This window comes from Sebastes fasciatus, chromosome 21 (genome assembly GCF_043250625.1).
Source record: "Sebastes fasciatus isolate fSebFas1 chromosome 21, fSebFas1.pri, whole genome shotgun sequence".
Lineage (NCBI taxonomy): Eukaryota > Metazoa > Chordata > Actinopteri > Perciformes > Sebastidae > Sebastes > Sebastes fasciatus.
The window spans coordinates 18,918,873-18,943,912 of record NC_133815.1 but is presented as its reverse complement, the minus strand read 5'-3'; the positions used below and the strand labels follow the sequence as shown (position 1 = coordinate 18,943,912).

Sequence of the window (25,040 nt, the reverse complement as noted above, 5' to 3'; positions counted from 1 at the left end):
CTTTAAACATGCACTATCTGCTTTTAAACATGCACTATCTACCTTTAAACATGCACTATCTACCTTTAAACATGCACCCATCTTGGACTCTAACCACTGGTGCACTTTAAACTTACTTTACACTATACATCCTAAATACCACTTTATAGACTGCACATATGCATATATTACATTTATTTATTGCACATACTACATTTATTTATTGACGGACTGCACACACTATGTTCACCCATTCACTCTGTATCTTTTATATCTCTATTATTGTTTTTATAATTTTTGTATACCTTTATACCTCTCCTGTGTTTCACTCTGTTTGCTGATGTTGCTACTTTGACACCTGAATTTTCCTCCGGGGATTAATAAAGGTTCATCTTATCTTATCTTATCTAACCTTATATAATTCGTGCCACAGCAAGAGAAAGAAACATTGAGAAAAATAAGTGTCATGCTGAGTAATACTGTACCTTCAAATGCACTCCTTTCCCTCACCAATTTATCATTAAATTCTCTCCCCACTTTATCAATTCCCCCTCTCCATCCTACCGTCTTTCCTCTCTCTCATCTTCCCTCCTCTTTCTATTTTCTCCTCCCCGACAACTCTTTTCCCCTCATCTCACTCTCCTTTCCCTCGCCTCCTCTGCAGCGTGTCCCGACGGGGAGCAGTGGAGGAGGAGCGTGTCGGAGGAGGTCCCGCTGTGCGAGCGGAGCTGCCAGGACATTTACTCCCCCGCTCCCGTCAACTGCAGCCGCTCCGCCGAGGGCTGCGTGTGTCGGGAGGGGCTGTACCGCAACACCGGGGGTGTTTGTGTCATCCCTGCCCTCTGCCCCTGCCATGACCAGGGCATCCTGCGGGAGGTACACACACACACACACACACACACACACACACACACTGGCTTACACCCAAAGTACACAGACATCTGCTGCCCGGCTAAGCTGGCAGCTTGTACCCATTGTACCTGCCTCATTGTGTGGCGCTTCTGAACCATACCGGCAGCGCGGTGTTTACGTTCCCTCCAATCCGCTCTCATTGTGTTATTTACTCATAAAGAAGGACCTATTAGAAGATGAGTGACATGCCCCGCGGGCCACATTACACCACCGTGCCTCTCCGGCCCTCAGCCTCATCAATTATGGAGGAAGTGCCGTGGAAAGCCGGCACTGGGACCCGCAACTGGGCAAGCCTGCCAGGAATTATTTATGAAGGAGGGGGATATTATAGGATTATAAGAATTAATCATACACTGACAAGAGGTCACATTCCCCCCCCTCTTGATCTTTCTTCTTCGGGCCTTTCATTCTCTCTTTTGTTTCTTTCTCTCCTCTCCCATTCCCCCGGCTTTATCTCTCACTAGTCCCTCTTCTGCTTTCATTACAGGATTTCGTATTCAATATCTCACTTTCTCCCATCCCTTTTCTTTATATCCCTCCATCTTCCTGTTTCTTTCCCTCCCTTCATCTACCACCTCTCAGTCATTCTTCCTTTATGTCTACGCTGTTTCTCTCTCTCTGTCTTTCAGCTGGCGATGACTAATGTCCACATAAAAACCCTCTATAGTTTCCTATTTAACTACCTCACGACTATTACGGCAAAATTGCTCTGTGCCTTTTGTACGGGTAAAAACTAAGCATTGTTAATGATTCCCATAGCTAACACACACACACACACACAGAACATATATAATGTAGTCTGTATTATGTGTTGTTATAATTACAGCATCATTACGGGCCTCCATAATCTAAATTATGCACAAGGGTGCAGCCAGAGCTTTAGTGGATTCACTGAGGGAATAGATCCTGAGCCACGACCAGTTGCACTTTATCAAAACTCACAGTAAAGTGTGCATGAAGGCTGTTGAGGCATCATTACCTGCATTTCTAAAGTCTATTGAGTGAATCTAAATGTTGTGTGTGATTTTGTATGTGTGAGCCAGGCAGGATCCGAGTGGGAGGAGGGCTGTCTGTCATGTCGCTGTGTGAACGGGAAAAAACTGTGCAAGTTAAGATGTCCGCCACTCCACTGCGATGAGGTGAGACACACACACACACTGGCACTCAGTAACTTCATTGGCATCTGTCTGATTGCATATTTGTACTTAAAATTAAATTAAGTGGCAATGTCTGTGTTTTGGCTTGTCCTAAATACCAGAAAAATCAAGGAACTTTTACTGGATTAAGGCAGAAACCTTGCGTGAATATTGCGTTAAAGATGTCGTGCTTGCATCATTGCTCTCAATGGCCTGATCCAGCCAGAGACAGAGGGATAGCTACCTCAGTGGGAACAGTAAAACAAAACCTCTACCAGCTGATAAATGGGTTCATATGTCATCATTTTTGCACAACCTTAAAGGGACAGTTCACCCCAAAATGAAAAATACATATTTTCCTCTTACCTGTAGTGCTATTTATCAGTCTAGATTGTTTTGGTGTGAGTTGCCGAGTGTTGGAGGTATCGGCCGTAGAGATGTCTGCCTTCTCTCCAGTATAATTGAACTAGATGGCACTTGTCTTGTGGTGCTCAAAGCACTCTTTCCAGAACTCATGACCTGAGATTACCCAAGATAATCCTCAGACCTACACAGACTCGTGCAAGATGTAAACATTAATGAGTGGCTGTAGCTCAGTGTGTTGAGCGGGTCGATCTTTAACTACAAGGTTGGTGGTTCAATCACGGTTCTTATTGTCTGCATGTCCTTGAGCGAGACACTGATTGTTTGAGAACAGAGACGTTAATACATCCACCACGGTACAGGCTTACAGCATACAGCCCATGGGTGTATTATAAGATAATAGAAAGTGATGAATTACAGCCAATAGATCCATTATTACAGCCGTGTACAGCTAGCAGGAAGCTGGCAGAACCGGATATGTCATTTGAGCGTGCAGGGCGGTGCAGTCCCGTGGGTCTGATGCACGTTCATTATGGCGAGGAAAATAACTGGATACAGCTGTTGGTTAACTTTACTACTTTTAGGGCATAATGATTTAAATGAGGGATATTTAAGTGTTCGTACTGGGAAGTTGATTTACCTAAAAAAAAAAAAAATGATCTTCTGATTTACAGACGCCTCTTTATACATCCACGGCCACAGACTCATTGGCGTTTTCAGTCCAAAATGACAGCAGCGCTACCGCAGCGCCATCTATCGGCTGTTGTCAAAAAAGCACCAGAGTCTCTTTGTAGTTGGGTAGAAAGAAAATAGTTCCTACATGAAACTGCTCACAACAAGTTTATCAAATGTTTTTCCTTTTTTTTAGCGTTGAGCACCACACACCGAGTGCCATCTAGTTCCATGCTATTCGAGAGAAGAGCTTAATGAACTATAATAACTGTCTCTGTGTTTCCATCTTTGGAAAGTAGATCCCTCTCACAGGTGCACCGCTTGAGATTTGAAACCAGGCATCTTTCAAACAACAGATGCTTTTGTAGAAAAGGAGGCCAGTAGATCGCAAATGTTTTTTTTACTTATTAGAGAATATTTTCTTAATTCCCTTAATGGCCCTTAAATGTATCTTGCGATCCCTGGCTGCAAGATTGGGAGCAACTGAATTGGCCTAACAGCTGCGTAAGTGTAATAATGATTATAGTAGTAACAGCAGAATCACAGCCCAGTTGGTGGAATGCTTGAAGGGTCAAAAGTGAGCTGACATCACAGAGATATTAACACTATCAGACCTACAAAATCAAACCCACACAAGTATGTGGACACCTGCACAAAGTACCAAACTCCAGACCTGACCATATTCTGAAGGTTCTGAGGAAGGTGTGTAGCTAAGAGCTGCATTTGTAGTCCCAGCTATTTGCTGTCCTGCAGGGGTGTGTGCAACCTACTGCTTCCAAATCAAGGTAGAAGAGAGTTGAAGGTTCACGCACAGAGGCACGATCAGTCTCTCAGACAAACTAATCAGTCCACTCAATCGCCACTCCTACCCCGGGGTGGTACAGTTAAGACCAACAGCTCTGTTGGTCACAAACATCTCAATTACTCCGAGCGAGGGAATAAAATGCTCTGCTCCCTAAAGAATGTGTGGGATGTTCTCTGCAAGTCGCCAGCTGAAGTAGATCAATACCTGACTGTCCGATCCTCCCACAAGCCTGCATTTTATCCTTTTGTCGTGCCCTTCTACCTCCCATGAAACACACTGAAACCTGCTCTACTCGTTTAGTATAATTCACTTTCATTCCAAAATTTGCAAAGCTGAAACCTGTTCTAAATTAATGGCACCATGCATGATATATAAAGCACAATTTTAGGTACAGTTGAACATTTTAGTCAGATTAAGAACATTATATATCAAGTATAGTATCTTCTGTAGATTTTAAAATATTCATCAATTAACTTTTCCTACAGCGACTTTTTGCCTTTTGTTCGGGTAATTGGATCATCACACATGAGGAATTATGGGTACTAGTGCAAGGCTTGTCATTGCTAGTGACATCACAGAAATAACTGGCTTCATTTTGCACATAATGCTCAATCATACGCGTACTGTATGAGTGGTTTAACAGCTGGTCATCTCGCAGAAGACGGGTGAGCTGAGTGGTCAATTATGTATGAGCGCTGTACGACTGGAGGCAGATGAAGGAAAAAAATGAAGTCCATATAAAATATGAATACATTTTGAGACAGGTGGAACTTTTGGTAGCACATAAATACAGATTCTATCCAGTCTATCCTGCTTCGGATATAGAAATAGAGGACAAGGTTATGACAATGTTAAACTAAACATTGTTTTATGGCGTCCCACTGAGGCTGCTCTCTTTAGGATGAAAGTATTTCCTCCCAAACATCCTTTTTGCAATTCTTCTTCTCTCTTTGTTCCTCAGCTGCAACTCTTATGCCACATTTAAAGGGTAATTAGGGTGAATGAATGAGCTCTTTAACAAGACTACGAGTACTACGGCCACACAAGCAGCTCTGTGAGGCTGTTCTGAATGGACAGCAGTGCTTTGAGCTAAATGCAAATGTCAACATGCCAACATGCTCACAATGACAAAGCTAACATGCTGATGTTTTGCAGGTATAATGTTTACCATGTTCATCATATTAGTTGAGCATGTTATCTGGCAATATATGTTAATTAGCACTGAACAAGTACCGCTAAGGCTGATGGGAATGTCCTTAGTTTTACAGGTATCTGGTTATAAACCAAAGTATTGGACAAATAAACACTTCGACCTGATTAATGGCACTAGTGGACAAGTTGGGATCACCGAAATGAACACATTTCATCCGGATGGGGAACATGTGATGGACCTTAGAAATAGAATAGGAGTAGAATGGACGTTCCCATTCAAATCAACGTAGCACAATGGTCAGACCGGCGGATATTTTTTATATGCACACTACTGTTGCCATTGGACCCATCGTAGCAGGCTAACTTTTGTATAAACTTAAACTGACTTACAGCAAGTCCTGGACTCACTGAGGTGAGGTTTTGCAGTAACGACAAAAATGAGCATCGGAGTAGTAACGTTACGAAGCATAGAGAGCCAGAGTACATGAGTCAAATTGAACACATAATACTTCATCCACACACTCTTGTCAAAGCACATTGCTGGAGCTGTGTCCGCTTTCTCTTCCCGGCAAGATGGACCACACTTAACAGCCCCACTGACATCTTTTGACACCATAACAGCTAATAATGGTCACCGTTTTCTTTTGTACTAATCAAATGACCACAGAAAACAGTTCGTTGTCCGTTCTATTCCTATTCTATTTCAATGTGGTGGACCAATCAACCAACCGCTACAAATGGCACAGAGTTGCAGCCATCACACGTGGAGAGAAGAAGGGTTGCAAAAGGATGTTTAAAAATAATTTCAATTATCATTAATTTCACTCTCATCAACGTGATGACAGCCTCAGTGGGATGCCACAATCAAACTGCATTTTAAAAAAAGTGCTTTTCCGCTCCAGCAGGGCTGGATAAGAGATGTCAGAGACTGATGTCTCAAAACATGGAAAATAAAACCAAAATTAACTGCATGGCTACGTAGAGAGTGTAATTTCGGCTGAACTGACCCTTTAAATATTGAGTGGCAGCCAAGAGACATCTAGAGAATTGTTCATATTTGGGAGAAAAACTATTTCAATCCTCATGCATTTCTTTTTTTTTCAAAAACAACATGACGGCAGCCTCAGTGGGATGCCACAAACATTTTCTCTGATGTGAAGTGTTCTCATGTGGTTCCTTCTCCCTCTCTTCTCCAGTCCATGTCTTTCCCCTCTCTATTTTTATCAGATGCACAATTGAATGAAATCTGTGTTTGTTTGATATGAAAGCTCTCTCCTTCCTCTCTCAAGGACTACAAAAAGGAATTCATTTTCATGTGGATTTTTGTTCTTCTTTTGTTGATTCTCTTGTCTTAAAATCTGGGTTAAATGAAAGCAAAACTATCTGCATGGCTAGATACCACAAGAGGTAAGTGAGAAAATATGTTTTTGTGTCATTTGGGTGACCCTTTAAATAGAAGGCGACCCACTACTTAATTTATAAAAGATCTTCTCTCCATGGGGATGAAGTTGAGAAAAGTCAGAGTAAAAAAGTCAACCTCACCCTTGACACAGTAAGCTGAATCTATGTCTTTAGCACACCAGGGCCGTATAAAAGGCTCGGGTAAAAATAAATTCTGCTGACATCCAGAACTTTAAAGGAGAGGTTGATTGCACAGTTCCAGCTCCAACAAAGGAAACAGTCTACTGAGCGTTCCACTTGTGGCGTACACACAGGTCTGTACGCCGGTAGCCTCTGGAGAGTCCCGGTTGTGTAACTATGTCTCCTCCCCTGGCTGCACTAAGTTAAGTTATGCCTCAGTGGAAGCACTCCTTATTCCGGCCAATATGAAAAGGTCATTTAATGCGCAGTGTTCCCTCTCCTGACAGGCTGAGAATTGGCTACTGACGTCGCACTCTGTTATTTATGACTCGGCTTAATGTTAAAGCACAAAATGAAATCTCCCAACATGCCTCCACCGCTCTGCTGGGAGGGTCTTCTCAAGGTAACGGATTAAAGGTTCTGTTATCATAAAAGCTATCAAGATGCTTTATGCTCAAACACTGACAATTTTTTCTCTACCAGACACATTAATAGAGCTCTTATTTCTATATCTGTAGACGACACAAATTTGACTACCCTTTGCTTTAAATGTCAAGTGGCCTTTCCTTTAGAATAACCAGGAATCTACATTTCTCCCCCTTTGCCGCATCACACAGACGCATTAAGCACGTCCAGTTTCTTAACTTAAAAGACTTTAAATGGACGTCGTCGTGACCTCCCACCCTTTAAGTGAGTGGGCTCCCTCATCCCTCCGTCCCCTGAGGGGAGGCTGCCGGCGGTGCAGAGTGGGAGGACAAGTCCTCGGGGTGAACAGTTAGGGGGAGGCGTGTGTGTGTGTGTGTGTGTGTGTGTTGGAGAAATTTTCTAGTTGGATGAAGTTTCCGGGGTGAGCTGAGGCTGGTGTTGATGGGGGTGCTGAAGCCTGCTGTCAGACGGTTTGTGTGTGTGTGTGACTCTGCATACTAACAGCAGCTATTCTCAGACAGAGACACCACGGGACACCCTGCTTTTTCTCTGGACTCTTCTGGATCTCTCCTTCCTCTCATGTCCTTTTGTGTGTCCTTGTGTCACTGTCTCACTCTCTTCGCTATTTTTGGGGTCTTTATGTCGCACTTTTTTACCTTTTTTTATTTCTGGTTTTATTTTCCCATCTTTAATGCTGGATCTAAACACTGGTCCTCATGATCCATGTTGTTGTCCCAGGTCTAAATCAGTCTGTTCTCTGGAGGTGAGAACTGGGACTGATGTTTCATTGTCTTCTAGTTTTAACCCAGTCGGTTCTCACAGGTTTGTACCGGTGCGTCCTAGTGTATTTCTTTGAAACAATAACGTTTTTTTAACGACATTTGTGGTCTATCCAAGTGTCTTTGGTGATCCCCTGGCGTTTCTTCTAGCACAGTTTACCATGAACTTTATCAAGTTGAATTTGAATAAAACATGAAGGCTATCCAGGCACTCCAAAATCTTAGAACAAGTGACAACGAGGAAGGAAATATTAAAATGCCTACCTGTTTATCCAGATTTTTGATCTATGGTTGAGTACACAGAGCAGTTATCTCTCTCTCTCCATGAATTCTAATAACTTAGCACAGAGGTGTCAAACTTGTGGGTCAAGGGCCAGAACAGAGACCAATCCAGCCCACTGGATGACTTTGCAAAGTACAGAGAAGTCATTCATTCCCATAAAATGCACTGCTATTCCTATTTGTCCACTGGGGTTGACGCTGTCCTGGACTGGATACGCTATTATATATTCCACGTGCTCACGTACAGGCTGCATGACACAACACTGTCAAGCGTAGGCTGATGTTAATGCAGGAGCGGCTGGTGGAAAATGTCTTTGTCAAAAAAGGAAAAACGTGGACACAGTGCCAGGTTTTCCAAGAAAAATTAAGCAGTTCCTATTTCTTCACAGAGGTAAATGGGTAACTTTCGGTGCTCAAGGAATATAATATTCTGTGCCAATATCAGAATCATCATGGCGAAAAAAACAAGAACAACTGAGAACAGAGAAGATAAATGAATTGTTGGCATGTCTGAGGAAACAGCGGTCTGTTTTTAGTCGTAACCGAGAGATCGGCGAGACATCTCAGGCTGTTCATCATCTGTTTTGTAAATGGATTTTTCATGAATTGTGAATGTTTACAGAATGTACTTGCAATTCTTTACACTAAAAGAAAGGGACACATTTGGAGGTGTTGTTATTGATGGGTTATTATGCAATGGTTTTACTGGGCCGGCCCACTTGAGATCAAATTGGGCTGTATGTTGTTGCCCATGAACTAAAATGAGTTTGACACTCCAGCGCCGTCTTCAGGTCAAATTTCAATGTGTTCAGTACTTTAGTTTATGCCCAAAACTAGTGACATTCCCCAGCAGCCTCGGCATGCTGCTAGCATGGCTGTAGACTCTCAGCCTCGGGGAAATAACGCTGTTTCCTCTCTTTTACTTTTTAGATGATTATTGACGTAAATAATATTTTGTCCTTGGTTTGGTTGACATTGCTCATAATGTTTAAACTTGTATTGGGTATGATGTCCCAAGTGGTCACCTAAGTGGACCATAGTTTTTGTGTTTTCATAGTTTTTTCCTTCTCCTGCCAGTTCCCAGGGGTGTGTTTCTCTATTTTCTATTTATATTATGCATCTGTCTGTTTTCATTGAGACTGATCAGAAGAATGTTAATGTTGTGTCATGTTATCTCTCTCTCTGTCTCTCTCTCAGGGGGAGGTCAAGGTGGAGGAGCCAGGCAGCTGCTGTCCAGTCTGCAGAAGGCAGTTTCCAGGTCAGTACAACATACAGTGAGCGGGAAAAACACATCTCACAATGTGTTCTCGTTGGCCGTTGTTTCAGTTGTCATCTTAAACCCAGGTTCATCACCATATGCTTTGCCATGTATGGTCATGTGGATCAATTGGAATACATGGAAATCTCAAACAAACATACAAAATCACAACGGTTCCCGTTATTCCATCGCATGACCTCCAAACCACTTCATCGGATTTGAATGTTTCATAGTTCATTTTATAGTTAGCTTAAAAACCGCAGTGCCCAATTAGTGAGAGATTACATTACTTAACCTACATTGAGGCTTTAATCTGTCTCCCAGTGGAGGAAATGTCACATGCTGCGAGGGAGCGTGGCAATGTCACCGTGCTCTCTGGAAGGAACTCTTTCTCCGTCTCGCTCTTCTATTGTCTTTTTCTTCAAATTTCTTTCATGCAAAAAATTACAGTTTCTCATAATCTCCTTTCTTCTACCCCTCCTTTTGCTCTGTCCAATCTCATTTTGCCGTTTTTCCTCCCTCTCTCCTCTCTGTGTTTCCATCAGACGAGCCCGTGCCCGAGTGTCGTCGCTACGTGCAGGTCAGGAACATCACCAAGGGAGACTGTCGGCTTGACAACGTGGAGGTCAGCTTCTGCAGGGGACGCTGTCTGTCCAGGACTGATGTCATCCTGGAGGTATGCAGAAGATGTTACTCTGTGAATATCAGGCGACGCTGATCAGTATCGACTTCGACACGAGTGACAGCTGATGGCACGATAAAGATCAATACAGGAACCAGAACTGGAACAGAAAAAAAAAAGCTGTTGGTTGTAAATCAATGCAAATTGCCCATCAGGGCTGCTAATTCTGTTTAATCACATAGAACATCAGCCCATAAAGTTAGGGATGTCTGCTATATTCATTTAATTAGGAATGTCTGCCAGACTTATATTGTCTGCCAGACTTATATTATGTGGATAGTGCCAAAAAAAAAATTCTCCCTACAAATCCTAACAAAGCCACAAACCATTAAAACATTTTTCACAAGATGCAAAAAAATAATCAGGATTATCGCTGAGCAAGCCAAATTGTCCATCTGTTTTCCTCCTTAATCAGGGTTTTAAGATTATTTTTGCAAAATAAAAGGAAGTAAAACATGTGGCCTCGTGCAGCTGCTCACACCTGCTATAGTCTCACTTGTTCATAGATAAACAACATCTTAAAATGTGGACGATAGAAAGCTGATTAGTTGATCATTCTACCTTCTGTCAGCTTGTAAAAACACAGTTCACATGCATGCAGGTAAACAAAATACATAATTCAGTAGAGTCCCCAGTGGTCTAAATATAGATGTTTTCAGTAGGAGTTTCATGTCGGGGTCACGTGTAGAGTCTGTTAGTGATTCGATCTGTTTCTTCGCTGCCTTCCCTCCTTGTCTTTTTCTTCCTTGTAAGACAGCGAGCTCATCACCTCATCACCATGGTGACTTTGTTCTTCCTTGGCACCCATACGTGACGGTAAAAATAGATTCAGTCAGATTAGCAAAAATAAACATCAGCTCCGCCAAATGTGTCATTACCTCCCGTTACTGTGGCAACCAGGGATGGTAACCAGTGACTAGGCAGCACAGAGAAGTTCCCTTTTTCATTGATCGGCGCGACTGGAGGCAGCAGGAATGCACATGCTCTTTCCGACACCAGCAGCTGAAGTCTTGAATGCATGCAGGCACACACACACATATGCACACACTGTGGACTTTTCAGTGTGTGTAAAGCACTAATAACTATTTTACAGAGAGGTCTGAGGTGTTTTTGATCCCGGACTCCCTCGTCCCTTTCACCTACTTCTTCTCCACCTATCATCTGTCATTCTCTGCCTCCACACATTGTACTTTTCCACAAGCTCTCTCCTCCGTGGGTCTTCGCCTGCACTAATTGGACACATGAGAACAACTTCCAAGAAGCTACCTTCTATCATGCAAAACATCAAGGCTATTTTTTTGTATTTCAAGAGTTACAAAAAAAAGGCCAAATTATCACCTAAATCCCAATGCTGTGCTGTGCTGGGTTCTTTTTTTTTTTACTTATCTGATTGTCATGTAATGTATCTCTGAGTGACTTGAAAGGCACTCATTATTATTATCGTTATTTAGAGCTGTCAATCGATTAAAATATTGTCCATAGTTTTTTATCTCTTCAAAATGTACCTTAAAGGGAAATTTATCAAGTATTTAATACTCTTATCAACATGGGAGTGGAAAAATATGCTGCTTTAAGCAAATGTATGTATATATTTATTATCGGAAATCAATTAACAACACAAAACAATGACAAATATTGTCCAGAAACCATCACAGGTACTGCATTTAGGTCAGAGGTCAAGGGACCCCTTTGAAAATGGCCATGACAGTTTTTCCTCGCCAAGTTTGGAATGTTATTTAGCCTCCTTCGCGACAAGCTAGTATGAAAACTGAGCCCGCTACAGCCTCCGAAAGATCAAATAGCAGCCGGTTACATCAACGCGTAAAAAAATGTAGTGGCGTTAAAACGAATTAGCGTTATTTGTTAACTTTGACAGCCCTATTATTATTATCATTATTATTATTATTATTATTGTTATTATTAATAATAATAGTGTTTATAACGTAAGATCACCAAAAAGACTTGAAGTCTGCAGTCTTCAAGTATTTTGTCAATAATGAGCTTAAAGGTCCAGTGTGTAGGATGTGGCGGCATCTAGCGGGGAGGTTGCAGATTGCAACCAACTAAAGCTTCTCCCGTGCGCCAAGCGTGTAGGAGAACTACGGTGGCCGACGCCAAACGTGAAAACATGAATGGAGCCAGTGTTTGGTTTGTCCATTCTGGGCTACTGTAGAAACATGGCAGCCGGCTCCATGAAGAGGATACAATTATTTACTAATTAGTTTCTTAACCTTTCTTTGTCTAAAATAAATATAAATGACATTTATAATGAAATGAAATGGCCATTATAAAGGGCAAACTATATGTAGAAAGAGAGGGGTGACAGCAGCAGCAGAAACGCACCAGAAACGCAGCTGGTATGAACACCTGACCCGTGAATCGTGCAGTCGCCACGCGCTCCTGACGTTCCCTGTGTGTCCCGGGCTTTACCTTTCACAATAAAAGCCATAGACATATCAGTATTTAGAGTATTTTGCATTTTCATGTCTCTCCCCCCCCCACCCCTCCACCCCCCCGCCCCCAGTCTGTAAAGGCCTTTAATGTTTTGGTTGAATCTCACTGCTCTCAGCAGCTTACAGCTGCAGACAGCTGTTTTTAGTGGTAAAGCACTGATAAACCCACTGTAATGTTGCTAATGTTGCTTTGTGTCTGCTGGATGTGTACATACTGTAAGCTAAAACTTTTGTCATTACAACTTCATGTGGTGATAACACATCAGTGCTGTGTTTTCAGCTTCTTCCACTGCCCCCCCCCCCCAAGTGGCAAAAAAAATCAAAACATTCATTTGGAGTCGTGTTTCTGGCCACCTGACAATTAATTCCCACATTCACTCTCCTTTCAGTTTTGTTTTGGTGACAATCAACTCCTGAAATATCTGGGACCTTAGCTGCTAATTGCTCGACCATGTTCAGCAGCTGTCTGCCGTTTGATGATGGGCAGCGTACAGCGAGCTTATCGGAGCTCATTTGCTTTCGACGGCTGGCTGAAATGAGATTTATGAGAGACAAGTTTTTGTTTGGACGATGAAACCAATTAGCTAAAAAGCTCTGTGGAGCTGCGTAGTTTGATTATAATTCTCTGTGGCTTCATCGGTGTGAGCGACCCCTTTCTTTACACTACACATCTGGATTTAATTCATTCAAATCAAGATTCATTTAACTATTGTCTGATGTGTTGTAGATATATATTCCCCCATACTGAGGTCACATTTGTCCTCAATACTGTATACTGTAGTCCACACTGTCTCATTAGTGGTTCCAAACTCTCCACCTGCCTCTTCTCTCTTCCTTGACATCCCACCCCTTAATATCATTTTATTCTCTCTCTTCTCCTCTAATTTCACACTTTCCTCATCATATTATATTCTCCTAATTGGCTCCCTCAACCTCATCCCTCTGGCTCTCCTTTCACTTCTTCTTCTCCTCCTCCCTCCTCCTCTACAGGAGCCGTACCTGCAGTCAGTGTGCGAGTGCTGCAGTTACCGTTTGGACCCTGACACCCCGGTCCGTTTCCTCAGCCTGCAGTGTGAGAGCGGAGAGAGCGAGCCGGTCGTCCTGCCCGTCATCCACAGCTGCGAATGCACCAGCTGCCAAGGTGGGGGAAATAATGAATGTGGCCGAATGGATTTGCGTGTTCTTCTCTCACAGTCAGTGTGAGAACCCAGACGTTTGAATACATGTAAACATATTTGCACACTCCAGGCTGCACAGCAGACACGGAGGAAAGGCAAAGAAGTGCTCCGTCATGTTCCCAACAGGGAAAAATATACATATCTAGTAGTGTATTGCAGAATGTATTTCACTCACATGATAATTGCATTTTACTGGTAGTGTAATAAAAGAGAAAAACACCTTTCAAAGGGCTAAATCACACACGACAGAAAACTGCTGCTGCTCTGGACCTGTTCTTCGAGTGTGGCCTAACTAATGTAGACTAACATCATGTGAGCCAGAAAACAGGATTCTTATCATTCTCATGCACCTTGGACGAGTGATAACAGTTTATTTTGAAATATTGGCAACCTGATTAAATTCATTCATTCAGCACCGTCCTTTATCAGCATTCACATGAGTGGCCAGCATGGTGGCTCATTTAAAGCTGAGGAAGCACCTTAAACATGTTATCACTGTGCAATGAAACCTGACAAAATCTCAGATAAATCAGATTAAAGGCACCAAATCTTATCGTTCAACATGTTGAACTGACTTAAACTAAACAAACTTGTATTTTTTTTTTTTTTTTTTTATTATATAGCCTTTTTTTATCTGGTATATATATTTATAGGGCAGCCAATCTATTAAAATATTTAATCGCAATTAATTGCGAATGAATCCCACTTTTTTTAGCCCAACAGGCAACAACAGCTGTCAGTGTGCTGACTTGACTATGACTTGCCCTAAACTGCATGTGATTATCATAAAGTGGACATGTCTGTAAAGGGGAGACTCGTGGGTACCCATAGAACCCATTTTCATTCACATATCTGGAGGTCAGAGATCAAGGTACCCCTTAGGAAATGGCAGTGCCAGTTTTTCCTCGGCAAAATCGTGCGCAAGTTTGGAGCGTTATTTACCCTCTATCGCCACAAGTTAGTATGACATGGTTGGTACCAATGGATTCATAAGGTTTTCTAGTTTCATATGATACCAGTATTACACACTAGGTTCAAAACTGATTCCGCTGCAACCTAAAAATCACAAGTTGCGTTAACATGTTAAAGAAATTATTGACCTTAAAACATATTTGCGTCAATGTGTTGTTATCGCGTTAACTTTGACACCCCTAATGTGGATATATTTAATCAAATTATAATTTTCTGTGGGCTTGGATCCGGCTTGGGGCCCTTCTGTGTGGAGTTTGCATGTTCTCCCCGTGTTAGCGTGGGCTTTCTCCGGGCTCTCCGGTTTCATCCCACTGTCCAAAGACATGCAGGTTAATTGTTGACTCTAAATGTCCCGTAGGTGTGAATGTGAGCGTGAATGGTTGTCTGTCTCTATGTGTCAGCACTGTGATAGTCTGGCGACCTGTCCAGTGTGTACCCTCGGTAAAAGTACCCCCTTGGGTACACGTACCCTTGGTTGTAAATCACCGCATTAGCTGAAAACCAAACGGATAGTGTTGCACATGCCATACAGTAGTAACACTTGTTAAGGTCAAGTTGTGCTGTTATATAATCCACTGTCTGTTACTTGACCTTCTCCATTTGGATTCAACGATGGCAGGCCGTGTAAAACACACAGCATGTGCTCACGGTCTCTGTTGGTCACCAGACTCTGGGTACACACTGGTCAGTTTTTGGAACGCACGCACGATAAACACCTTTATTAGATTAGATTAGATTCAACTTTATTGTCATTGCACATAGTACAAGTACAACGAAATGCAGTTTTGCATCTAACCAGAGTGCAAACTAGTAAAGTGCTGATAAGACAATATATACAAATGAGGATATATTGGTGTATGTACATAAGGCGTATACATATATACAGATTGTAATTAAAGTGCAAGTGATCGACATGTGTTATATTCGATGAATAATTGAATAAAAGCTTAACTGTAACATCACTGATTGAAAGTTTGACCCCATAGACGGCAGCTCAGTAACACTCAACCATCATGTCTGCCTCTTCCCTCTCTCAATACAATTTCTCTGTCACTCTCCATTAACGCCAAGGCTGACACACACACACACACACACTAACACACACTTCGCTAATCTTAGCGAAACATACGTTTGCCTTTGCCCAGCATGAATAATTCAATCAAGGATCCCACCTCTGAAGCAATTATGTGCTAATCCATTCATCAACATGGCTGATTGCGTTAGCTAATTGGATATAGCCACATACGACTCAGAACATCCCCCCCAGCTCACGTTCTCCACCCAGCGCTACACTCCCGCGGACATCACGTCTGATGGATTTGGTCGTTACGGCGATCAATCTCTGATAGCGCGTGGCCGCTCTCACACAGACACTTACACACACTTACACATATTAGCTGCCACTACTAGTTCTCTTTCTTCTGACTGACACACTCGTATTACAGACACTAGATGACTTGCATGGATTACATTTGTCAACTGCTGTTATGATGATGCCATCTGTCTCTCTGTTTCTCTTCTTCACAGGAGGTGACCTGTCCAGACGCTGAGCGAGTATGTTGAGAGGGTGTGTGTATGTGTGTGTGTGAGTGTGCGAGCGAGAGCAGAACGAGTATGAACGCCAAGCCAAGTGAGAGCGCCACCCTGAGAGCCAGCGGAGGTGATGGATGGAGAATTAAGGGAGGGACAGATCAATGGATGGATGGATGGATGGATGAGTGGAGACACATTGTTCTGTAGTCCTCAGTCATCATATGACTGGAGAGTTCCTGTTTCTGAAACTTTAATGTTTTATTCTTCAACCTGTACAGCCTTTTTTTCTACTGTATATTTATAGTAATATTAAAGGACCTATGATACAAACCAAGTATGACCTTACTATGCATTCAAATATGTTTCATTTGTATGTTTAAAGAAAATGTATATGTACCAGCAGTCTGCTTTAAGTTGGAGTTTAACTGGTTAGATATTTTTACATGTTGCTGTTCCAAAGGACTCGTCAATAAACATTTTCTACACATGGAGAATACTGTCTGTCTTTTTTCTGTGTTATGCATATTAGTGGAACGAGTGGATAATATACAGGCAAGAACTACACAATGTATTGTCGCACGAGCATTTCTCTCTGTATAGAGGACAATACTTATGAATCGGAAAACCCGTAAACCGGATCGCTTTAAAGGTCCCGTATCGTGCTAATTTTCAGGTTCATACTTGTTTTTTGTGTTTCTACTATAACATGTTTACATCCTGTAATGTTAAAAAAAAAACTTGATTTTCCTCATACTGTCTGCTTGAATACACCTGTATTTACCCTCTGTCTGAAATGCTCCGTTTTAGTGCATTTCAACGGAATTGCAACAGAATTGCGTTGCCTGGCAACAGTTTGGGTCCATGTTTACTTCCTGTCAGCTGATGTCATTAGCATACACTGCAAACAGAACTAAACTGGGACACATTTAGAATGTTTATGTTTAAAACCGTGTAATGGTCTAAATATTGTATATTTGTGACATCACAAATGGACAAATCCTAATGGCTTGTTTCAAATGCACAATTTCTGAATATGGGCTGTGTATATTTCTCTGTATATTGAGCGCTTCGATACTTTCACAATATTTATAAAGCACTTAAACCTGCTTTATAATATAAAAGACATGGAAATCTTACTTTTTACAATATGGGACCTTTAATAAATATAAGTGGCTGAAGGCATTCTTAAATTTATTATCAATGTAGAGTGCAACTTCAACCCTTAAAGACTATGATGGACTGTCATTAGAAAGTACATGAACAATAGAATAGTAATCTGTGCAATATGTATACATGTTCCAAATGATTATGAGTAGGACCTGAACTGATGTCTTGAGAGGGGTGATGATAGTAGAGCAGCATGCTGACTACGGAAGATCAGTGGTGTCTGGAAAGCTGCCTTGACATCACCATCCCACCCCGTGTTAATGTTTGTGTCATTGTAATGTATGTCCTAATGATGTCTTGTGAGTTGTCTTTGTCCTTTGGAAAATCAAGAATTATGAATTAAAAAAAGATTTAATTGTGTCTGGCCTTATCACAAGCTTCCCTCCTTTAGAGCTTATTTTGTGCAAATATTTATACAAATGTTTCCCTGGAAATGCTTTACTTCTTTTAATAAAGTGATGTTTCTGATGGCAGAGTTTAATTTGCTGCTGAACTGTTATTGATTATGAGAAGATGTAGCCTTTATTGGATGTGTCAGAGTGAAGCCTGGAGCTGTTTCACTTCCTTTATTCAGACATGAATTCATTATTGTGCGGGTAGAATACATTAACAACTCCTTCAGCAACTAGAGGCAGCTTTCTATCTCGTGCATACAGTATGCGTGTGTGTGTGTGCGTGTGTGTATAAATATAAAAAGAGTTTGCCAGGCTGGGATCTGTCTCATCTATGACTAGAATCTGTCAGCCTTTTTTATTTTCCTCTTTCCCCTCCTTGTCTCCTCTGTCCTCCCCTCCTCCCTCTCTCTGTTCCTGACTAAATAAGGGAGTTGAGAGAAGAAGAGAGGAAGGTTGACCAGCACGCCTCCTCTGCTTTCATCTTCTGCTCTAGTAAATACAGCTGGATGGAGTGCGAGCTTGAACTGATGCTTTTTCTTTTAATTTATACTCCAAATGTCACATTTTGATAGATGTGCTCCTGGAGCCTCGTCCAACTGCAAGGCTGCAATTCATCATATCTAACTAATCATTAAAAACACTGATCGCTGGGAAAATGAATGTATTCAGGTCATAATGATGAATGCATCCAGCGAGCAGCAGTGTTGCTTCAGGCTTGTATCTGACACAAGTGAAAACACAGAACCGTTACTCAGTCAAGGCTTATTAGCCTGTATGTATTACAAATCTCCTAAAACATCCCAAGCATGATGTTGTTGGACATGCAGGGGGGAAAGCTTTGTCTGATGTTGCCTTCAAGTGCAGTCAGTAAAAAAAAAACTCTGCTTGTAGCACACATCTTTATGAACTTTTGGAGTCTTATAATATCGAGAACTTTTGGTTGCTTGATTACCTGAATAAAAATGAAACACTGTCTCGCTTACTGTTGGAATATTTATTAATTCCTTAATTGAGTTTCATATATAGTCTATACATACATGCTGCTATGTTGTGCATTTTTACTTGACAGACACTTTACTTTACAGACATGCCCACTTTATGATTTGTCATTATTTTGTGTGGTTAATTGATTTCCAATAATACAAATATACATACACTTGCATAAAGCAGCATATTCGCCCACTCCCATGTTGATAAGAGTATTAAATACTTGACAAATCTCCCTTTTAAGGTACATTTTGAACAGAAAAAATAATGTAATGAAAGGAGAGAAACAAGTGCAACAGTAAATGACAGCAAACCGTATTTTTGTAGATTACAGCACACTTGTAATGCACAGCAGAAGGATTTCTGTTTTTGTTTTTGTAATGATTATGTACTGAGGTGTTTCCCACAGATATTAATATTGAAAAGATGCAGCTTTTTATATTGTAGACTGCTGTATTCTAATTTTTGAAACACTTTTCTAAATAAAAAGGGAGTTAATTTCTCTTTTTTTAAAGAACAATTTGAAAGTGTAAATGACAATTGTCAAGGGCATAAAACCGATGATCTGTTGATCTTTACGAATCAAGACTTCATAGTCTCCATAGTCTAACGGCAATATTTTATTATCTGTTAATATCATGTTGATTTTTGTTTAGAGCTTATATTGTTTATTGTATAATGGTAGAATTAAAAAAATGTTATTCTTATTTTATTCTAACGTTTTTATCTATTCTTTTGTTATTATACTGATTATTTGCACCAACAAAACCAAAGCAAATTCCTAGTGTATACCTCTTACACCTGCCAATAAACACGTTTCTTATTCAATGGCATGTTTAAATGAAAATTGAATCAAATCATGACCTATATATATATATATATAGAGAGAGAGAGAGAGAGAGAGAGATAGAGATATAGAGATATAGAGATATATAGATATATAGATAACATATATACAGCTGGATGTATGTTATCTTTATGTAGGATCGAAGGACTATAATGTGTATATACATATATATACACAGACATTACAGTCCTTCGATCCTACATAAAGATAACATATAGACTTTAAAACGCATTCTAAATAGAACTGATCAATAATTCTAGTGCGCTTCAGTCTAAAAGCACAATATCCGACAGTCCTTGAAGGCATCATCCCCAGTATGACGGAGGGGGGAACCCCCGTGTGACGTAGCAGATGAGCAGGCTGAGCGGTGAATCCCCATCCAGCCCTGAAACACAACGAAGCAGCATCACAAACCGCAGCTGCTCGGCACGTTTACACTAAAACTCAGTGATCCAGGAGCAGAAAGAAAGAGAAACACACACTGCTTTACTCCAGCTCCTTAGTGGAAGGCTAGGAAATAGTGTTTTTATGCAGGAGCAGCAGACAGCAGGACGTGTGTGTGTCTCTCTCTAATGTGTCCCTCCCACACAGGAAGCCAGTAATGAAGCCTAAAGCCGAACACCTGTTAACAGCGGCCGTTGGCAGCACAGATAACACAGTGATCTTTTCCTCTTTATCTGACACCAGCTGCATAATAAATGCTTCAACCGTCGTTGTTCTCACCCTGGGTGTCGTTTTAGGCCCAAATTTAACAATAATTTGTGTAATAATATTTATTATTCATATATATGGACACAGTTTTGTAACAAGAGTCTCCATGAACCCCTTTTGGTAACCTCATGCTTAATTCTTATTTGGTGATGAAGAGGATTTGGGCAACTGAGAGCGAGCGCATCTACTTCTTCATCATCCAATAAGAAGAAGTGTGAGCCAGTGTCGTTTTAGGCCCAAATTTAACAAATCAATCATTAGTGTAATAATATTTATTATTGATCTCCATGAACCCTTTTGGTAACCTTGTGCGTAATTCAAACTGTTGTTATTTTGGGGATGAGGAGGATTTGGGCATCTGAGAGAGAGCGCATCTACTTCTTCTTGTTCTTCATCATCATCCATCATCATCATCATAAGAAAAAGAAGTGTGAGCGGTTTCCCGACGAGCAAAGGGTTAAAAGAGGCGCAGCTAGACGGCTGTGGAGCTGAAGTCATCCGGCAGAGCGCACAGCGAGGAGGAGGAAGAGGAGGAGGAGGAGGAGGAGAGATACACAGAACACCTCCAAAAAAAAACACACACACACATCTAGGACGAGTCAAGCTGCGGATCTGCGCTCTGCTGTTCTCTCTCCATCACCTTCACTGTGTTCTCTCCAAACAGTTACGCACAGATATATCTCTAGAGAGAAGAGGTGGAATGAGAGAGAAATAAAGAAAAAGACGCGCAGCTCCAACTATGGCTCCAACGACGCTCGTCGTCCAGCCTGCCTTCTCCCAGCAGCAGCAGCAGCAGCAGCAGCGGGCTGTAGAGCAGGATGAGAGGTAGAAACAGAGCGCCTCCTCTCCACAACTCTCCTCTCCTCACTCTGTCCTGAGGAGCCACGAGGATCCACCATCTCTCTGACCAACTTGGGAAAACTTTGCCCCCTCCACCTGGATTAACTGAACCTGTCGGCATCGGTGTGATCGCATCAAAAGTCCTGCAAAAGTCTCTCCAAAAGTCCAGTGGGCCAAGATGCCGGTCCGGAGGGGCCATGTGGCTCCACAGAACACCTTCCTGGACACCATCATCCGGAAATTTGACAGTCAATGTAAGAGTTTTCTCACCTTCTTGGGTGATCATTTATATATAACCACAAAGCCTGTTTTTTCTTCCAGTAAAGGCCCCACTTTTTAATAATTGATTTGTTGAAAAATCTGTTTGAAATGGCATCTTAATGATGCAGGCTCTCAGCTGACATATACACAGCCCCAATAATGTTTGCTGATGCATGCTTAATAGTCATGTTGGTGCAGTGATGTTAACAGCAGCTGAGGTTATAGCACATGTGTGAAAATGTTTTCCTTTTAAAGATCACATCCTATAATATCATGATGATAATATCAGTGTGATACTCTTTTTTTAGATGGGTTTTTAATTTCCAACAACATTAATTTCTGATGAAATAACACGAACAGCTTGTGTAGATTTGATCTGCTGAAGTCTGTTATTTATGGATCTGAACCCCTGCAGCTGCAACAGACATCTGTCATTCAGGAGGAGATTCTTGCAGTGAGCAATAAGTGTGTCATATTCAAAGGTTACACAGCAATCCAGTTTAAAAAAAAAAAAAAAAAAATCGGATTAGTTTTGTTTCTACACATCCTCTCATGCTTTAAGTGTCTCATGCTGGAAAAAAGCAATACATGACAGGTGCTTTTGGGGGCATGGGATGTATTATCTTTGGATGTAAAATAGGATTCATACAGATACTATTGGACACCTCAATGAACCTATTCCAATATGCACAGACAAAAAAAACTATTATATTTGTATGCCTTGAAAGAAAAAAAACAATATCCCCTCTATTAATCTACACTAAGTTATAAGCTACAAAAACAAACAATATATCCGAGCTACTAAATTTTTCATAGAGCCCAGGGGCCGTGCAATTTGAAGCTGTCTATATTTGAAAATACTCAGAGACTTCATCCGTCCTCTCCTCCCTGCGGTGGTGTTGTTATCTTTGATGCAAATCATTCATGTTTTTTTTTTTTTTTCCATCTCTGAACGTGTGACCAGACATCAAACCTTGCCTCAGCAGCCTCGACAACGGCACATTTCCCTGTGGAAAATCCACCTCAGGGGCTGATGAGGATGCTGATAGCTGTGAGGAGAAAGTGGAGGATGTATGTGTGTGTGGTTAACATTCTCGTCAACTCAGGTTTTGACAGTCAAAGAGACATTTATTGTAGATTTAAATGTGGCGTTTAAGGAATCTAAATGTCAATTGTTCCCCTCAGAGACCGGATCAGATTGAGCTCTTGAGGTGCCCTTTTCTAAATGCTGAGAAAAAAAAATGTGCTGTCTTGCCATCCACCTCTTACCATATAGCTCTTGCAGTTCACAGCAACAGCAAGTGATGTCTTTGCTGCGTTGGTAACACCCAAGGGTCACAGCAACAGAGCTTCAAAAGAAGGTGCTGGATTTGGTGCAAAAACACCTTTTCTTCCCGACACAGAGGTGCTGAAAAGCGACGCCACGCACGAGCAGTCAAGTTGAATAATTGACGCCGGTAGTTGGGTAGTTGACATTAATCCTCTTCCTTTTTCCATCCTGATGAGATAAACTCTGGTGAGGTGAACATGTTCTACATGCTCACTGGAACGCTGCAGACTTGTATCTTAAATGTTTCTCTATAGCAAGATTTGCATGTGTTCAGTGTGTTGGTGGGAAGCGTCTCTGCGTGCTGCATGTTTATTTATGCAACATTCATGAGAGGAGCGCTTCAGCGTTAACAACAGGGGAACGTAACCTACAACTGAGAGGCAGAGCAGCTCACATCAGTGCTTTCCAAATGTTTTCCCATTGACTCATATCTTCCGAATAATTGTCCATTGATTGCTGCACGCTTTTGGTCAGGCAAACCGAGCATGCTGCTGGTGGTAATGGTTAAAAAAGTGGACACTAGCAGCTGTTTAAAGACATCCACACTAATGCCGGAAGTCTTCCTGTGACTTCCTCTGAATCCACTTTCCACATCAGTGAAACTCGAGCCCACTACTCCTCTCGTGTTGTCCAGAGCTGAGTAAACTAGTGTTTGTGTACACTGCACATTTATTCATCTGATCCTTTGCTGCGTCTTTATTGTAATGGAGGCTGCAGAGTATAGGCTTATCCTGTTTGTTCAGCTATAAAGTATTTGTGACGGAGAGCATCTCATGCGGAACGTAGTGAGGAGAGAAAAAAAGAAGCCATATTCATGGTAGAGTAAGCGTGGCAGAGACATGTCTTTTTCCAGGATGGGACTGCTTTTAAGATAATGTACTACGGATACTTGATGCTCAGACTCGGAGGGGATGATTAAGGAACAAACAATGGGCATCTGTTGTCACCACACATCACACCTGACATATTGCGTGAGAAATCCTGTTGTACAGTAGTCTATATAAGACAGTGACAGTTTAGATATAGCAGCTCTGGGACTTCATTTATAAAAATGGTCTTACAGTCAAGCTCTTAAGAGGAAAAAGGTGTACTTCACTTGCACTCAGTTTCAGCTGGGTTCTCTGCCTTAAAAAGGCACCGCAAAGAAAGCATCTCTTTATTTTATCATTTTGGGCAATTTTATTTTCAGCTGGATGGACTCACAGTACAGTTTATTATTATATTATTGCATGATGTGATGAAGGCTTCATATTAAAAGAAGTTTTGTCTGTCCATTAGTTGAAAATAAAATTCACCAAAATGATGCAATGAGGTAATACTTTCATTTTTTTTTTTTTTTAATTATTTTTACCACTGGAGTGCTGCCTTTTTTTCCTAGATTTGTTTTTAGGGAAATAAACACATTGCTGTTTTACAGTCAAATTTTAAGCAGAAACCCACAAATACAGTAAGTTGTTATTTATAAAATCTTATTTTGATACTGTGCCTGAACACATCCTGTGTAGGCACAGGGCTGAAGCTGCTGCTGCTGCTGCTTACTATCATCCTCCTTACTAACATGCTGCTTGCTATCGTGCCTTTTCTTACTATCGTGCTGCTTACTAACATGCTGCTTCTTACTAACATGCTGCTTCTTACTAACATGCTGCATCTTACTAACATGCTGCTTACTTGCTACGCGAGCTGTGTAGATATTGGTTTAGACTTAAAGCTGGTCACGCTGTGCTACTACAGGTTTATAAATGTGTGTCCCCTTAGGACGAGGTGAGCTGTGTTCTCTTTCTCAGGAATGTCATTAGCATAAATTATGAGTTAAAGTCTTAAAGAATTGTGAGCCGCATGTAATACACATTTTAAACTTTAAAATGTATATTATATGTGACTCAAACATATTTATAATTTAAAGGAGCGTAAAGGAGCTCAAATCTCAGGATTCCCCAGCCCTCCACTAGTCACAACGCTAAAGATGTAAGATTTAAGTTTGTAGAAATTCATATTCAAGATACATTTGTGGCCCATAAAAAAAGATTATGCATGAAAAAAACATAATGCATACAGTGGGTTATGATCTCCATAGTAGCTGCTTTCGATATCTTTGCAGTCGCACTAACAGCGACTACAAAGTGCAGCACTGATCCAGAATGCATACTGATCAATCCGGCAACAGGCAGCCTGGACGCTAATGTACAGAAGCTGTTAAAAAATGGATTAGGATACGGATGTTTATATGATTATTAGACAGAAGTGAACAAGAGGTCAAAGCGGTTTTGCATAGAGATTATTGATGTGTCCACTGGAGGGAAATCAATGAGGAGTAAAACCTTTGCTTATATATAGAA

The 25,040-nt window shown here is 41.3% G+C and overlaps 2 protein-coding genes across 3 annotated transcripts in view; both read left to right on the top strand.

The window, feature by feature from the left end:
* The window catches only part of sspo (SCO-spondin), a 91,659-nt gene extending 73,011 nt beyond the window's left edge, over nt 1–18,648 (top strand). Inside the window, exons 112-117 of the mRNA XM_074621288.1 lie at nt 644–855; nt 1,935–2,030; nt 9,285–9,345; nt 9,891–10,021; nt 13,471–13,621; nt 16,158–18,648. Of these exons, the coding sequence (XP_074477389.1) occupies nt 644–855; nt 1,935–2,030; nt 9,285–9,345; nt 9,891–10,021; nt 13,471–13,621; nt 16,158–16,180 (674 nt within the window). The 3' untranslated portion in view covers nt 16,181–18,648. The remainder of the gene's footprint in view (nt 1–643; nt 856–1,934; nt 2,031–9,284; nt 9,346–9,890; nt 10,022–13,470; nt 13,622–16,157) is intronic.
* A 1,269-nt stretch (nt 18,649–19,917) lies between these two features.
* The window catches only part of kcnh2b (potassium voltage-gated channel, subfamily H (eag-related), member 2b), a 285,936-nt gene continuing 280,813 nt past the window's right edge, over nt 19,918–25,040 (top strand). Inside the window, exon 1 of one of the 2 annotated variants that reach the window (XM_074621285.1) lies at nt 19,918–21,364. In XM_074621285.1, coding sequence (XP_074477386.1) covers nt 21,289–21,364 — 76 coding nt within the window. In that variant the 5' untranslated portion in view covers nt 19,918–21,288. The remainder of the gene's footprint in view (nt 21,365–25,040) is intronic. The other variant, XM_074621286.1, reaches the window with a different exon arrangement.